The 15,732-nt window shown below is 37.6% G+C and overlaps 1 protein-coding gene across 10 annotated transcripts in view; it reads right to left on the bottom strand.

Moving 5' to 3' along the window:
• Positions 1-15,732, bottom strand: part of CSNK1G3 (casein kinase 1 gamma 3) — a 72,256-nt gene that overhangs the window by 14,905 nt on the left and 41,619 nt on the right. For all 10 annotated transcript variants that reach the window (XM_056513959.1, XM_056513961.1, XM_056513963.1 and 7 more), the window contains 6 exons: positions 14,115-14,263; positions 12,651-12,885; positions 3,443-3,528; positions 3,228-3,312; positions 1,253-1,401; positions 166-261 (listed from right to left, as the gene is read on the bottom strand). In XM_056513959.1, the coding sequence (XP_056369934.1) occupies positions 166-261; positions 1,253-1,401; positions 3,228-3,312; positions 3,443-3,528; positions 12,651-12,885; positions 14,115-14,263 (800 nt within the window). The remainder of the gene's footprint in view (positions 1-165; positions 262-1,252; positions 1,402-3,227; positions 3,313-3,442; positions 3,529-12,650; positions 12,886-14,114; positions 14,264-15,732) is intronic.

Genomic DNA, 15,732 nt, shown 5'->3' with positions numbered 1-15,732 from the left:
AGATATTTATGTATCTCTACATATGCAGACTTTAACAAAGATCTACATGAAGTGAAAACACAGAAAACCTAGAGTCAATTTTATTTTCAGGTTCTAATAAAAACATAGCACAAATCATTAGACAAAAGACATAGTAATGCGGATAATCTTACTTGAGCAGTTTACCTGATTTTTGGATTGCTGCATTCTGTCTCTGTGCTGACATGCTTCTCTGTTTGAAGACATTGCAGGGTCTGAATGTATTGAACCCACTGGAGTAGGCTACAAATATAAATAATATGTAGCAACTGGTAAAAAAAATAAATTTCTAAGTCTCACCAAAAGTTTCTGGTTTGTAATAGAAAATAATTTTTTAAATTGGACAGTTTCAAATAACACAAAATTACCAGATTAAAGCAGAAGCTTCACTAGATATTTACTAATGCCAAGAAGAAAAAAGCAAACCATGACTTACAGAATGTATTGAAGTAGCATTTCTAAGTATTATCACACATTAATTTTCTAAAGGAGTTTAGGTTGATACTTTCTGCAGTTAGCAGTTACAACATTCTGATGAAACTTGATGAAAGGCTTAAAGTAATTTTTAATGCTAAACACTGAAAAAAGTATTTTGCAATAAAATAAATGTTACTATTCTTTAAGAATCACATAGAGAACTGCAGAGTGAAGTGCATAATCTGCAACTAGTCAAACATACACATACTAGCCTTGACTTCCCTACATAATAAAAAGAAGTGAAAAATTTGAGAAGCTGAAGAAAAGCCTACCTCTATCATTTCTTAAATTACATAAACAATGCTTCCTGAAACCTTAAATGCACTGTGATGAAATATGCAATGAACTATGCAATACTTCTTCATAGCGAACTGAAAAATATCTGAAATAAACCTCATATGCAGAGAAGTTATAGCTCTGCATTTTAAAACTACTGGGAGCAAAAAACAAAATACATGCAGTATTGACAGTTACATGCATAATTTTAAGTTCCTTCAACTCAAAAAACAATCTGAACTTCTACCACCTCATTTTGGATTGAGCAGAGATGTACTTTGAAATTAAGAGCACATTTGGAAAGAGACTGAGTAAGAAGGACTCAAGCCAAAAAATAATGCTAGAACATGCGTCTGCAGATGGGCTTGTAATAGCAGCTGTTCACAACTCTATTAGCAGCCTTGAGATGCACATATCTTATGAAACTCAGAACTGATCGCAGGAAAACCCATGATATCACTAACAGCTGAACTGTACTCACCAACTGTTTGCCAATCCAGTCGTATTCATAATCAAATGTATAGCCTTTCCGATCCAGTAAGTCTGTGAAGAGCTTTCTTAAGTAGTCATAGTCTGGCTTTTCAAAAAAATCTAACCTTCTTACATAACGTAGGTAAGTAGCCATTTCCTCTAGATAAATAAGAAATACATATATTTGCCGTTATCTGTTTTAATGGAACTCAAAAAATCCCCACCATCTTCTTTAATTTTAAAGCAACTTGTACCTCTCATCATAAAACCTGAACAGTTGCTCACCATGAATCTGTGAATTACCAGAAAGAAGAGTTACTTAATAACATTCTTTGAGATGCTACCATATTCTGAGATATACTACCATATTCCAAACATATCCTAGCAAGTGACAGACACCTCACTAATTTTTCCCTCATGTTATCTGTTGAGATCTTGTATTCAATGTTCCAATTCTAATGCGCAGTGTCAAAAATTTGTGGAGAGAAATGCCTCTGCTTTCTTTCTTTCCAATCAATTTTATAGATGCAAGACTAAGGAAAGGTAAAGAAAGGGGTATACAACTTAAAGAATCAGCCTCATGTCCACAAGCCTTGCTGTGGACAGGATTTCCTTTCACCTGTCATGAGCTACTCTCAGCAAAGTCCACTTTGCCTATCAAATGACATTCTGATTACCTTTCAAGGTGTTCACTTATATTTTGGCAAAATCATGCCCATGTCATACATGTGCCTTGTTCCAAGCACTTTATTTCAACTTTTAAAAAATATCTTATTTCCTTCTGTCCAATTTTCCAACATCTCATTGATTCTCCTTCTACTTATAGAGAACTAGAAATGACACATGAAGCTTACAAGTTGTTTTAAATATTAGTTCAAACTATTTCTAATGCAGTTTGTTTTTAATAGAGGTATGATACCAGATTTCAGATGAAAAGGCTTGCAAAATTTTCAGTTTATTTTATTTTTTTCATGTTTAACTTATCTATCAATGACTTGGATGAAGGGGCAGAGGCCTCCTCAGCAATTTCACTGACAACACACAGCTGGGAGGAGTGGCTGATACCCCAGAGGAATGTGCAGCCCTCCAGAAGGACCTCAGCAGCCTGGAGAGATGGGCAGAGAGGAACCTCCTGAAATTCAGCAAAGGCAAATGCAGGGTCCTGCACATGGGGAGGAACAACCCTGGCACCAGCACAGGCTGGGGTGACCTGCTGGAAAGCAGCTCTGTGGAGAAGGAGCTGGGGGTCCTGGGGGACAACAAGATCCCCGTGAGCCAGCAGTGTGCCCTGGTGGCCAAGGCCAGTGACATCCTGGGCTGCATTACGAAGAGCAGGTTGAGGGACGTGATCTGTCCCTCTACTCAGAGGCTGTGTCCAGTTCTGAGCTCCTTAGCACAAGAGAGACATGGAGCTCCTGGACCAGATCCAGCAAAGGGCTACTAAGCTGATCAAGGGACTGGAGCATCTCTCGGATGAGGAAAGGTTGATGGAGCTGGGCTGTTCAGCCTCGAAAAGAGACAACTGAGAGGGGACCTGACTAATACATGTAAATACCTAAAGGGGTGGTTGTCAATAGGATAGATCCAGGCTCTGCTCAGCAGTGCTCAGCAATAGCAGGAGAGGCAACAGGCAGAAACTGACACACAGGAAGTTCCTGAAGACAAGAAAAATATTTCTTCACTGTGCAGGTGACTGAGCACTAGAACAGATTGCCCAAGAGGCTGTGGAGTCTCCCTCACTGTACATATTCAAGAACTACCTGTACACAATCGTGTGCCATTGCCCTGGGATGGCCCTGCTTGAGCAGGTTGGTTGGACCACATAATCCACATAATCCACTGTGGTCCCTTCCAACCTGGCCCATTCTAAGATTCTGTGATCTGTACACATACTGTAATTTTAAACACCGATATTAAGCAATTACCTATGCCAGTTTCATTTTATAAATTAATACACAACACTTTTTATTAACAGCACACATTACCTGGGAAGTTTTCACACAATACTTCTATAGGAGTTGCTCGTTTAGTGTCTCCAATTTTCTGGTAACGCTCTTTTAACGTATCCGCCTATGACAGAAGAACAAACAAGCTTCTGAAATTATACAGCTTGCAGGCACACATTTAGAAAACCGCCAAACATGTCAATAAAAGCTGATGATCTGAAAGTAAGACAGAGGAAGATGTCAAAACCCAATACCTTTAAACCTTGCCATGGAAGACTTCCTCTGAGAAAATACATAAACATATGACCCAAAGCTTCCAAATCATCTCTTCTACTTTGCTCTGAAACAAAATGCAAACATTATTAGAAACTTCCATCTGTGTAATTTTACCTTATATTTAAAAGACTAGGTTTCAAATTATATAAAAATAATCATTAGGTATAAAGTACTTGAAACCAAATTGAGCATGTGGGGCCATTCTTGTGTACTTCGGACTGCCTTAGGAATGCAGCTAAACCCAGAAAAAAAGCAGAGGCAGACTGCAGGTATATTCATCTCAACAGCACTTTAAGCAAATTAGCTTAAATCATTCTCATTCATTAGAAATCATTCTCATTCACATTCACATTTCTCATTCTCATTCACATTTGATCCTAAAACTGCCTTTTAATTCTGACATTTTTCTATCTTTTATTTTTTAATTTGAAACAGTTTAAGAAAGCTTCAATAGAATTAATTTTTTCTCTATAAAATCATGGAGAAGACAGCATTTTCCTCAGGGACCCATTATGGAATTTCTGAGTAAGCTGAAGGTAGCTTGAAGAAGGCTCAGAAGTACTATTATTTAAACAGAATGCAGCATGTACATACAGCCTGCTATCAAGTCTAGCTGACATATGAGCTTTCCCAGAATACAATGCCCACCAAAGCTACAATTTTTCATCTGCAGTAAAGCAGTGCCAGCCCTTCAAAAAGTTCACAAAAGGTTAAAGAAAAGTTACAAGGAAAACACAGTATATTCAGAGTTTTCAAAGCACATTTCACATAGTTCTTATATTAAATCTCTCATTCTTGGGAAATCTGAAGGTAATAGAGAATAGCGAGTCTTTAAATTACTAAAGGAAAACAGATCGTTTCATTTCTACCTGACTTCATTCTGTATTGCTGTTGAAAGAAATGTTATACATTGTATTACATATTGCAGTAAGAGGCAGTATTTATTTCTAAGTTTGACTTCCTCTCTGATACAAGAAAGAGAAACAAAATATTAACAGTGTTTCAACTCAGTATTTCAAAAATCAAAATCACTATGCTTTGATAACAACAGAACTAGAACAGGAAAAAAAAGAAAAAAAAATTATTATTTTAACAGAGCAAAGTCAACAAATCCAAACTGCCTTTGATCTGATCAACACATAATACTGCCATAAATATATTACATCTGAAGAACAATTTTTAATTTTCATATAAATAGAACAATGTACTTACTACTCTGTTTTCTAGCTCCATCTTCTCATTTGAACACTGAATAAACACATATTCTCAAATGACTAAGAAAACACCATAAAAAGGATGGTGGTAACACGTAGGCTACATCTAGCCCTTCACTTCATCACACATCTGCCAGCCATATAAGCCTCTTTTAGTCATTTCTTCTTCAACTCATTTCCATGTTTCCAATTCTCTTCTCAACACTCTTCTTGTTTGTGTTCACTTCTCCACTTTTGCTGTCCAACAACTTGCTTCGCAGTGAGGGCCCTCCAGACAACATGGTCCTATTTGAATTTCTCTGCTAGCCCTACAACATCCCACTTGCTGACCACATGCTACCCTGATACAATCTCATAGGTTAAGAAGAAAGCAGAAGTAAGCTGCAGGGTTCTATGCCTGACAAGTTTCAGAATGTGAAACCAACAATAGGTGCAGGTGCTGGCAGAAATCCTGTGCTCTTTATGTGGTGGGTGAACATGCAGAAAATCACTACTTCAGGGGTAGTGCTTCTGACACACATCGTGTGCAATGCAGGACACTTCATGTAAGAAGGCAGCAAAGCATACAGGAATGCTACAAGTCTGCAACAGATGGTCCATCTATGGGCAACACTAGGCTACAGCCCACAAAAATGTTCTGGAAAGTTCCATTTGGTCTTTGCTAAGGGACAATAATTCCTCTCTATCAATTAATTTCTACAAGTTATGCCAATGAAAAATTAACCTTTGCTCCTTTAAAAAAAACAACCAAAGTAATAGCACCTTACTGAAGCAATTGCTCCTTTCCAGAGAGTCTATCTATGAAACTTGTAATCTTTATTATTTCAAATTAAGGCACTTTGAGGTGCTATTTTGTTGGGTTGTTTTGTTTGGGTTTTTTGGGTGGTTTTTTCATGATATGGGGACTGTTGGCTATATTTCTGTAGCACAACAGAAATTTCTCAGGGAGCTAGGATACAACATTTAAATTCACAATGCCCTCAAAAATATGCTGTGGGAAAGGATTTTGTGTTTGTTTTAATTTGGGTGACAGGGATTGTTATTTAGAATCCATTCACATTCTTCACTGACCACTCTGGAGTAACAAAAAAACAGTAATTCACTGAATATGAGAAGGAAAACACTGAACGTCCTAGAGGAGAACCCAGGTCTGGGAAAGACTTCTTCCTCCACCACTGGCTCAGTGACAAGTAAAAGTTGCTGCATCTCCTTAGAGCCATCACCACAAAATCTACTACAAATGCAGAAGGGAATTTTGGGGTTTTTTTGGGCTACTGGAAGAACTTCAGGATTTAGGCTAATAAAATTTTAGGACTAAATGTTTATTCTTGCAGTAAGAAGTTAATTAAAATTGATCCAATAAAGAAGTATTTGTGGATGGTTTAAATTAAAATGGAGTCTGGCCCCTACAAAACCGATTCTAAATCTGGAACCTATGATAGCTCTGACAAGAAAGTACATGTACTAAAGATAAGAATGGGGTTCTCCTAGTTTTGTTTGAGGATCAGCACTTGTTTAAAGAAATTGGCTCAATTTGGCCTTTCTATTCATATTAAAAGCAGACTTGCTTCATTCCCTGCAGAGTTTCAAGTATTCATTGTACGATAACTAACCTCTGCTTCTGCAATAATTAAGCACTACCATGAAAAGACCAATGCAATCAAGGATATGGGAATTTCCCCAGAGACCATTACAGATGGCAGGATTAGAGTAAATTATAATTCCATGTAACTATACTTTCTGTAGCCAAATAACTTAGACAACACTAACACACTGTTCTTCTGAATTTAGGGAAATCCCAAAATAATTACCAATTTACATATCCAGCAAACACAGAAAATCGCAGGACTTTTACAGATGCAGATTTTTGTCTTCATTAACCTCCCAGTCAGAATCTACACTCTCCAGAATATCACTTTCTCTGCCTGAAAATGAAGTGAACTGGAAAAGAAGCACTGAGTAATTTTATCCCTAAGAGAAATTATCTAATTGAAAGGTAGGCTACATGCCAGTAAGGGCTGAAGAGTATTTGTATTTCCTTCAAACAGCTCTCTGAATTAAAGTCACATTATTCTTCATATAGACAAAACACCTTCTATTCCATATACAAACTTCGAGCTTGGCACAAAACTACCAGAAATCCTTGATCAAATGTCCCTTCTGAATACAAAAGATGATTGGCTACAGGATGCTCAGTATCTATGCATTTCCTAAATAACCCTTAAAAGAGTGGGCTTTGGTGATTTTAAGCAAGTTTTGATTACACATTTAAAGTCTTTCTAGTAGCTATGCATTTGTTACAATAGTTTTAAATTCTATGGATCCTAAAACATACTTTTGATTCAAGGACAAGCCTTCCTTATTCATATAGACTAACAGATAAAATTGCAGCTCAATAGAGACATATTCAAAAGTAACTAATAAGAGAATGTGAACCTGACAGTCTCCCTTTTATTGAAAACACTTATTTTTTCACAAGAGTCAGCTGTCAGACCATTCAAGCAGCTCAGGATATAATCTACAGACTAAACATACCATCCTAAAAATTGTCTAATTACCACTATATTCAGAGCAAACTGTATCCTATATGCCATTGCCTTTGTAAACACAGAGCTTGAGGACCTTCAGTGTTCTATACGTCTCACTGAATGAATTTAAAAATATACTACATTTTTAGAGGAATATCACAGAACATAAAACAACTGCTGGAATAGAACAATTCAGGCTCTTTAGGAAGGAGAGGCAAAGGAGTCCAGGAGGCAGTGTCACCCTCCATGGCAACAGCCAGCTGAGTGTATGGAGTTTTGTCTGGGGATGGACGAGGCGCTGACCAAGAGCTATTGGGGAAGGATTAATGTGAGGGCAGGGTTAGGCAGCCACAGGCCCCCCAACCAGGAAGACAGAGCAGCTGAGTCCTTGTGGTGGTTCATCCCTCCCCCACTCCTTCCAGGCCACATTGTGATCTGAAAAAAGCTCATTAGGTCTCAGACTGACAAGCAGCACCTGGGCTCAGCTCTTCTTGAGTTTATCAGACACTCTACTCTCAGAAAACCCCGCTGTCTAACAAGCTCATGTTTTCTTTATCAACAGCCTTGGAAACTGTTTTCCTTCCCCATGTAACATAATATTCCTGTCCTCACAATTTCAAAGAAAGTGCGCAACACAGACTGTGGCCAGAATGAAACATTATTATGACTAAACCCACTCTCTTGCGACCCTATTAACAGTGGTCTAAAATGTGAACCTTTGAGTTCTTCTGGATTGCAGCAGGGGTAACCAGCAACCTCTCTCTGAGCAGGACCTCTCAGAGCACATGAACTTTTAAGCTTGCTGTACTTAGAAGACTGCTGAATAAAAATGAACACTCCCACTCCTCAAGGCTCACCTCTTTGCACAATGAAGAAATGCAAAAGCACCCAGAGTGAGTATTTCACTGCCTTCGAGTGGAATTTTTCACAGCTACCTTGCACTGACTCTGCCTGTATGCATAAACATACACATATGCTACAGCAAATTCTGGGAGAAATACTGCTCTCTTACATGTTCAAGTATCTTGGATATCAAAGTAAATCAGGCCTGTAAGTAAGGTTAAGTTATGAGTTAGGTTAAATGCTGCTAAGTACTATTCCTGTGTTTAATTGTTAAGTTTAAAGTACAAGTTAAGGTGAAAGTTAAGGTTAAATAATTTTGAGTGCTGTTAAGCTTTTAGCCTATATTCTTTTTTATCCTTGTCCTCACTGTCCTTTTGTCACTTCTTACACACACCTTAACAACACAGCCCTAGACAGCTGTCAGTTCATTTCTGTTTTAATTGACTGGATTTTGTTGGGGTTTGGTTTTTTTTCCCCTTTTGCTTGGTCTACTAGTGAGTAGCAGTGTGAATCTTGCAAAAACTCTGTCATGCTGCTGCTTAATTTTAAATTAGGTTTTTACTGATACCCTTGATGATGATTTTTAAAGTGATTTCAAACACTTGTTTGTGACAGCTGACTTTCGATATACAGGAACCACCTCATGTTCACAAGTCCTGGTCCTTATAGGGGACTTTAACCACTCTGACATGTCTTGGAGTGAAAAGACAGCAAGGCATCAGCAATCCAGTAAGCTATCATTGATGGCAACTTCCCTCTCCAAGTGACAGAGAAGCTAAAAAGGATACGTGTCATGCTGGAGCTTGCTCTAGCCAAGGAGAGGTTGGTGGGAATGTGGAGCTCAAGGGCAGTCATGGCTGCAGTGACCATGAAAGGCTGGAGTTTGAGATCCTAAAGATAGTGAAAAGGGAGCAAAGCAAGCTCAGTACCCTGAATTTCAGCAGATGTAAATTTGCCTCTTCAAGGATCTGCTTGGCAGAGTACCATGAGAGAAAGTTCTGCAGGGAAGCAGGGCCTTAAGAAAGATGGTTAATACTAAAGCATGAATTCCTCCAAGCCCAGGAGCAATGTCTTCCAACAAAGTCAAGCAAAAACCATCAGGAGGCTCGCATGGATGAACAGTAAACTCCTGGATGAATCTAAAGGAAAAAAACAGAAGCATATAGAGAGGGGAAGCCAGGACAGGTAGTCTGGGAGGTATAAAGAGACATAGTCCGATCAGCCAGACATCAGCTTAAGAAAGTTAAAGCCCTGATAGGATTAATTGCGGCCAGGGACATCAAGGGCAACAAGAAGACCTTCTATAAGTAAGTTGGTGACAAAAGGAAAACTAGGAAAAATGCAGGACCTCTCCAGAAACAGGAGACCTGGGATATGGAGAAAGCTGAGGCAAAAAATTACTTTTTTGCTGCTGTCTTCTCTGGCACGTATTCCAGTCTTGTACTCATGTCACAGAATACAAGGGCAGGGACTAGCAGAATGAAGAACTACCCACTGTAGGACAGGCTGGAGCCCATCCAAGCAATCTGGAGGTGCAGTAGCCCACGGGACCTCCTGAGATAGAGCTATGAGTCTTTAGGAGACCTCAGGCAAAGACACTACCCATTACATTCACTATATCTGAGAAGTCATTACAGCCCAATAAAGATACCACAGACTAAAAAAAGAGAAAAAAAACCCTATTATTACAAAGGGAAGGAAAGGAATCTAAGGACCAGTCAGTCTCATCTCAGTGCCCAGCAAGATCACAGTGTAGATCCTCCTGGTAACTGCATCAAGGGACATAGAAAATAAGAAGGTGACTCATGATGGTCCACATGGCTTCAGGAAGGGTGCATCATGCCTGACAAATCTGTGGCCTTCAACACAGCTACATGCATGATGGCAAAGCAACCAACATCATCTATCTGGATACCTGCAAAGCATTTGACACTGCAACATAGGATATCCTTGTCTCTGAACTGGAGAGATTGATTTGACAGATGAAACAAGTGGATAAGGAATTGGCTGAGTGGTCACACTGTAAGCTGTGGTCAACAGCTCCATGTCCAAGTGGAGACCAGTTCCTTAGGGGTCATACTGGGACCAGTGGTGGGTAATGTCTTGGCTGGTGTTGTGGACAGTAGGATCAAGACCAATCTCAGGAAGTCTTCCAATGACATCTGGCTGCATGGTGCTGTCGACATGCTCGAGGGAAGGGATGCCACAGGGGGACCTGGACAGGCTTGGGAGGTGGGTCTGTGTGAGTATGAAGTTCAACAAAGAAAAGTGCAAGGACCTGAACCTGGGTTAGGGCAACCCAAGGACAAACACAGGCTGAGAAAGGGCAGCCCTGAGAAAGACTTGTGCATGCTGGTGGATGAGAGGCAGGACATGACCCCACAATGTGCACTCACAGCCCAGAAAGCCAAACGTGTCCTGAGCTGCATCCAGAACAGTGTGGCAAGTAGAGAAAGGGAGGGGATTCTTGCACCCTATTCTGCACTGGTGCAACCTGCTCTGGGGTGCCCAAGGTAAGAAGAACACAGACCTGACCAAGCAAGTCCAGAACACTTTCAGGCAGTGCCCCTCCTATGAAGGCAGTCTGAAAGTCGGCACTGCTCAGCCTGGAGAAGAGAAGGCTTCATGGAGACATTATAGCACCTTGCAGTATCCAAACAGAGACTGCAAGAAAGCTATGGAAGGAACTTTTTACAAGGACATGCAGTGTCAGGACAAGGACCAGTGGTTTTATACGAAAAGACAGTAAGTTTAGATTAAATATTCAGAAGAAATTCTTCAGTGCAAGAGTGGCAAGACACTGCCCAGAGAAGCTGTGGATGTTTCATCCCTGGAACTGTCCAAGGTGAAGTTGTATGGGGCTTCGAGCCCCAGCCTGGTATTGTAGCCTGGGGCCAGGTGGTTGCAATTGATTATCTTTAAGGTCCTTTCCAACCCAAACCATTCTATGATTAAACAAGTTACCATTAGACAAAAATAAACACATCCTACATTAATATGAGACATGATCACAATTCAGTTTGTTTTTCAAGTAAAAAACTGGTAATTACCAGTTTTACAGTTTGGTTTATTTTTCTTAAAATATTTGGGGGCAATCTTCTTATTTAAGGAGGAATAAAAATTTATTTGATTTTAAAAGTTGTGCCACTGTTGAAAATTTAATAATAATCAGAAGTCTATTCTGCCTAGTGGAGATGAGAGCCCAGTGTCAAAAATGTAACAGCCACCCTAACATCATGCCTGAAAAATATAGTGAACGCTTCTTTCATCTGAAGAATCTGACTTCCAAAAGTTAGATTTAGAAAGCTCAAACCCTAAACTTGAGGTGCTGGAGTATGACCACTAATGAGCAACAAAGCTGGTGAAGAGTCCAGAGTACATATCCTGTGAGGAGCAGCTGATAGAGCTGGGGGTGTTCAGAAAAAGAGGTTCAGAGGAGAGCTTATTACTCTACAATTCCCTGAAAAGAGGGTGTAGCCAGATGGGGGTTGGCCTCTTCTCCCAAAGAACAATGGATAGGACAACAGGAAAAAGCTGCATGTTGTACCACAGGAAAGTTTAGATTGGCTATTGGGAACATTTGCTTCACCAAAAGCATTCTCAAGCATTGGAACATTGCCCGGAGAAGTGACTGAGACACCATTTCCAGAGGTATATTAAAAGCCTTGTAGATGTGGTGCTTAGGGACATGATTTAATGGTGGATTTGGCAGTTGGACTGGTGACCTTAAGGATTTTCCAACCTAAGTGATTCTATGGGTCTGCTTTATTGATAAAGCACCTTATTCCTTCTGAGAAGTGTGACTGGTTTCTCATTTGCTGCATTAACAGTTATACTTACAGTTAAAGGGTGAACTGGTTATAAAAAGGTTTCACAATACTTAAAGAATAACCTAATTAGTGATTACCATGCAGTGATAAGCAGCCAATTACCATGCAGTGAATAAGTAGCTGGCTTACACAAATTCAAAGGGGTCTAGAATTGTTGTCTAGAAAACCTCTCTATAGCTGGAATAAACAAAGATCTGAGTGCTCCAACCTTTTTCAGGGTGAATTTATTCATTCAATAATAACAACTTTCATACTTATACACATCCTGTAATTTTTTTAGCTTGCTGGCATAACCTTTAACAACTCTGACAAAGCCTTATTAAAAGCATAAGCACTATAAAAATGACCATCTCTTTATTATTTCACAGTGCATTTCAAAGAGATCAGAAAAGCAAGAAAGCATTGAAAACCCATGTTATTACAACCTATTGATTTTCTGTATTTAATAATCTATTTAATGATCTATTTCCTGGACACCTCACTCTGCCATGGTATATTTATATTGCAAAGATATTATGCTACAAAAAGATACACCTCATCTTTCTTTTAAGGATAACTGACAAAGAGGACAATTCCCAAGACATGATCATGATAATTAGAAATTCAAAAATGATAATTCCCATAAACAGTACTTCCATAAGGACAAATTATATTTTGTACAAAACACAATATTTGCAGTTCTTAATGACTACAGACTGAGAAAAACTAACTTGAAAGCAAGATGGTTTATGACAAATCACAGCTGTTTCTGTACCTAAAAAGCACACATACCTTTTCCTAAATGAGTATTTATACTCATGTATCTAGCAGTTCCTGTAAGGCTCTTGTGTTCCCGATATGGTATGTGCTTCTTTGTTTCTGGATCTACATACTCCTTCGCCAAACCAAAGTCTATAATGTGAATAACTTGCTGGGTTTTGTTTCCAGGTCGTCCTATTAAGAAGTTCTCAGGTTTTACATCCCTGTATATCAAGTTCTTTGAATGGACATACTCCATACGAGAAATCTTCAATCAAAGAAAAGAAAAACAGACAAGGAAGTTTAGTTTAAGCTTCAGGTTGCCACATTAAAGTATGTTAGAAGTTAAATATCTTATATTGTCTTTATAAGCAGAAGAGACCATCCCTCCTAATATCTTAAGACCAAACTGATATTGTTCTTAACAAAGCACCTCCCAGTTAAAGTCAATAAAAATTGTACACTTTTCCAAAGCAGATACACCAATTGGCATATCAGAAACTTTCACACTGGACATTAGACATGAATCTTGAACATAACAGAAGTTTTCATCTCTCAAAACAGCCAGCACAAGTATGTTTTATGTACATTAAAAGTAAAACCAGAAATTATGTCACCAAGCAGCACACAGCAAAATTCAATGTAGATCTATTAAATATTAAAGATATAAATGGGAGAAGCACTAAATGTTCATCAGTACGCAAATAAAATATATTTTAGCTGGACTGCTTTCTATCAAGATTTCCATATTCAGAAAGGAAGTATTAAAAGAAGCTGATATTTGGACTTGTGAGGACTCCAGCATTTAAAAAAAAGAACTTGGTCATTTTGGCTGTAAGTAAGTTCAATGTGTCTGCATGTCTGTAGTTGGAGGCCTGTTATACAATTACAGTCGTGTTTTAACCATCACAGGTAAAAGTATCACTATTAGGAAGTAGAAATCTGGTAGACATGCACAGCCCTTAACTGTCCTTCTTTCCATTTCCATCCACCCTTAAGTCAGAACCAAATAAGGAAATCTTCAAAAAAGAGAATAACTCTTCACTGAATAATTTTGTGCTATAATTTCTGGAAGGATTTGGGGAATTTATCATTTGTTTGTTTCCATTTTTATAAGAATGTGCAGGAAAAAATATATTTATATTATTTAGGAGTCCCATAATACAACTGCCAGTGTGGGCTAAAATTACTTTTCTTTCTTTAAGGTTGTTTTCTTCTTTGACAGAGTATGTTGAACTAAAATTTATGCTTTTAGGTTGTGATGAGAATTCAGAAGACACAAGTAATTACATTCATGAATTGACTTGAAAAACTGGAACAAAGTAAATGAAAGTAAAGTAAGAGTATTCCTGCTTAAACTGTATCACAGGCATTTCAAATACCACCAACACCAATTTAAAACATGAGAAGAGCAAATCTCCTAAGTAAGCATTTAATCCACTGAAGACTGATTTAGTTATTCTAGTGAACACTCAAATTAACATCTATTCTACTTACCAACTGTATGGCTATCATAAGAACGGTTTTAAGAGAAAATGTCCTACCACACAAGTCAAATAAATCTTCCAGACTAGGTCCAAGTAGTTCTAGCACCATAGCATTATATTTGCCACATGGGCCAAAATAATAAACCTGAGGTATTCCATCTGTAAAATAAAATAATAAAGTAATGATAAGGGGTTAATTAAGGTTAATGAACACAGTAATAAAATTTCTACCCAATTTTGAGTTGATCTTAAAAGCCATTTTTCACATAAAAGCAAAAATAAACCTCATAAAAAATACAGGTAAAAGACACAATAAGAATACTGAAGACAATCACAAAATATTTAATTAAATTAAATATTTAATGAATATAATTCATCACAAAATATTTAATGAAAATTATTTACAAATATGTAATGAAACTATTACATATTTGACTTGGGAAAGATACCAAGATTTTTATAAAAAATTAAAATTAGAACCTCTCTATTAAGTTTTGTAACCATAAACAGAAACAGAATTTTAAAACACTATGAAGAAAGGCTTAAATAAGCTCTTGTACAAAAAAATACACTTAAATTAAACTTTTTAAATTAAGGCTATTCCTACCTTTAGGAATAAAACCACCTTACTACCTAGAGAAATAGCTTTTAAAAATTAAAGAGAGATTAATGAACCCAAGAGTTTAATGATACATTAAGTCTGGACCTCATAGTTTTAAATGAACAACTGCCTTAGGAAGACAGGCAATCCAGAAGTTTTAAATATAATTAGTTAAAACTTCATGATCCAATTTTACTATCACCTTTTTGTACATTATGCATTGTCTGTTTATGTAATTAAAAATAACTTGCTATCATTGCTTCTACTCATCTTGTACTTTTTCACATGCACAGGATGTCTTCCTCATTTGGCAGAATTTTATTTAAGGAAGCTAGTTATTCCAGATTTTTGGGTTTTTGTTCTTCAGTATATATCCTCTGTTTCATTTATTCCAAATATTCAATACTCTGAAAATGTATTCTTTTCTTGAGAGCTCTTTCTACATTGTCCAGTCTTACCATACCGCACTATACAGAAGTACCATACCTATTTTCAGAACACCTTAATGAAACAATGGATTTCACCTTCATTCTCTGTAGATCATATGTAATCCTAACTCTGAGTGTTTTCTGAAGTACATAAAGCCTTCATTTTTTCATACCTTACTGCAGGGAAACATTGAGGGCACAAATTTGTAATTGTACTCACAACAGTTTTGGGTAAAAAAGAAAATTAAAAACAATGTTTTAGCAAGATTAACATAAAATGAATAGACTGTTTTTAAGAGATTTTTCACTAATCCCTTTTTCTACAAGTCAGAATATTTAAAGAAGAACCCCAAAAAATCCAGTTTAACTGTTCAGTTTTCAGAAGACTTGAGCTATATTTTTCTCAATATGTATTATCACACATATCTCTGTACTAATATACTTAAAATACTTAATATACTTCAGAAAGACGACACAGGAGTAGCTTATTGCCACTAAGAGGCATTGACCCTATTACATCCTGCATCAGAATATGGCATGAGACAGCGTTCTTCAATTTAAAAATATCATCCTGAATTATCAGACAGATACCTAAAACA

The sequence above is a fragment of the Oenanthe melanoleuca genome, chromosome Z (assembly GCF_029582105.1).
Source record: "Oenanthe melanoleuca isolate GR-GAL-2019-014 chromosome Z, OMel1.0, whole genome shotgun sequence".
NCBI lineage: Eukaryota > Metazoa > Chordata > Aves > Passeriformes > Muscicapidae > Oenanthe > Oenanthe melanoleuca.
Note: the sequence above shows the minus strand (reverse complement) of the source record. Positions and strands in the feature narration are given on the sequence as shown.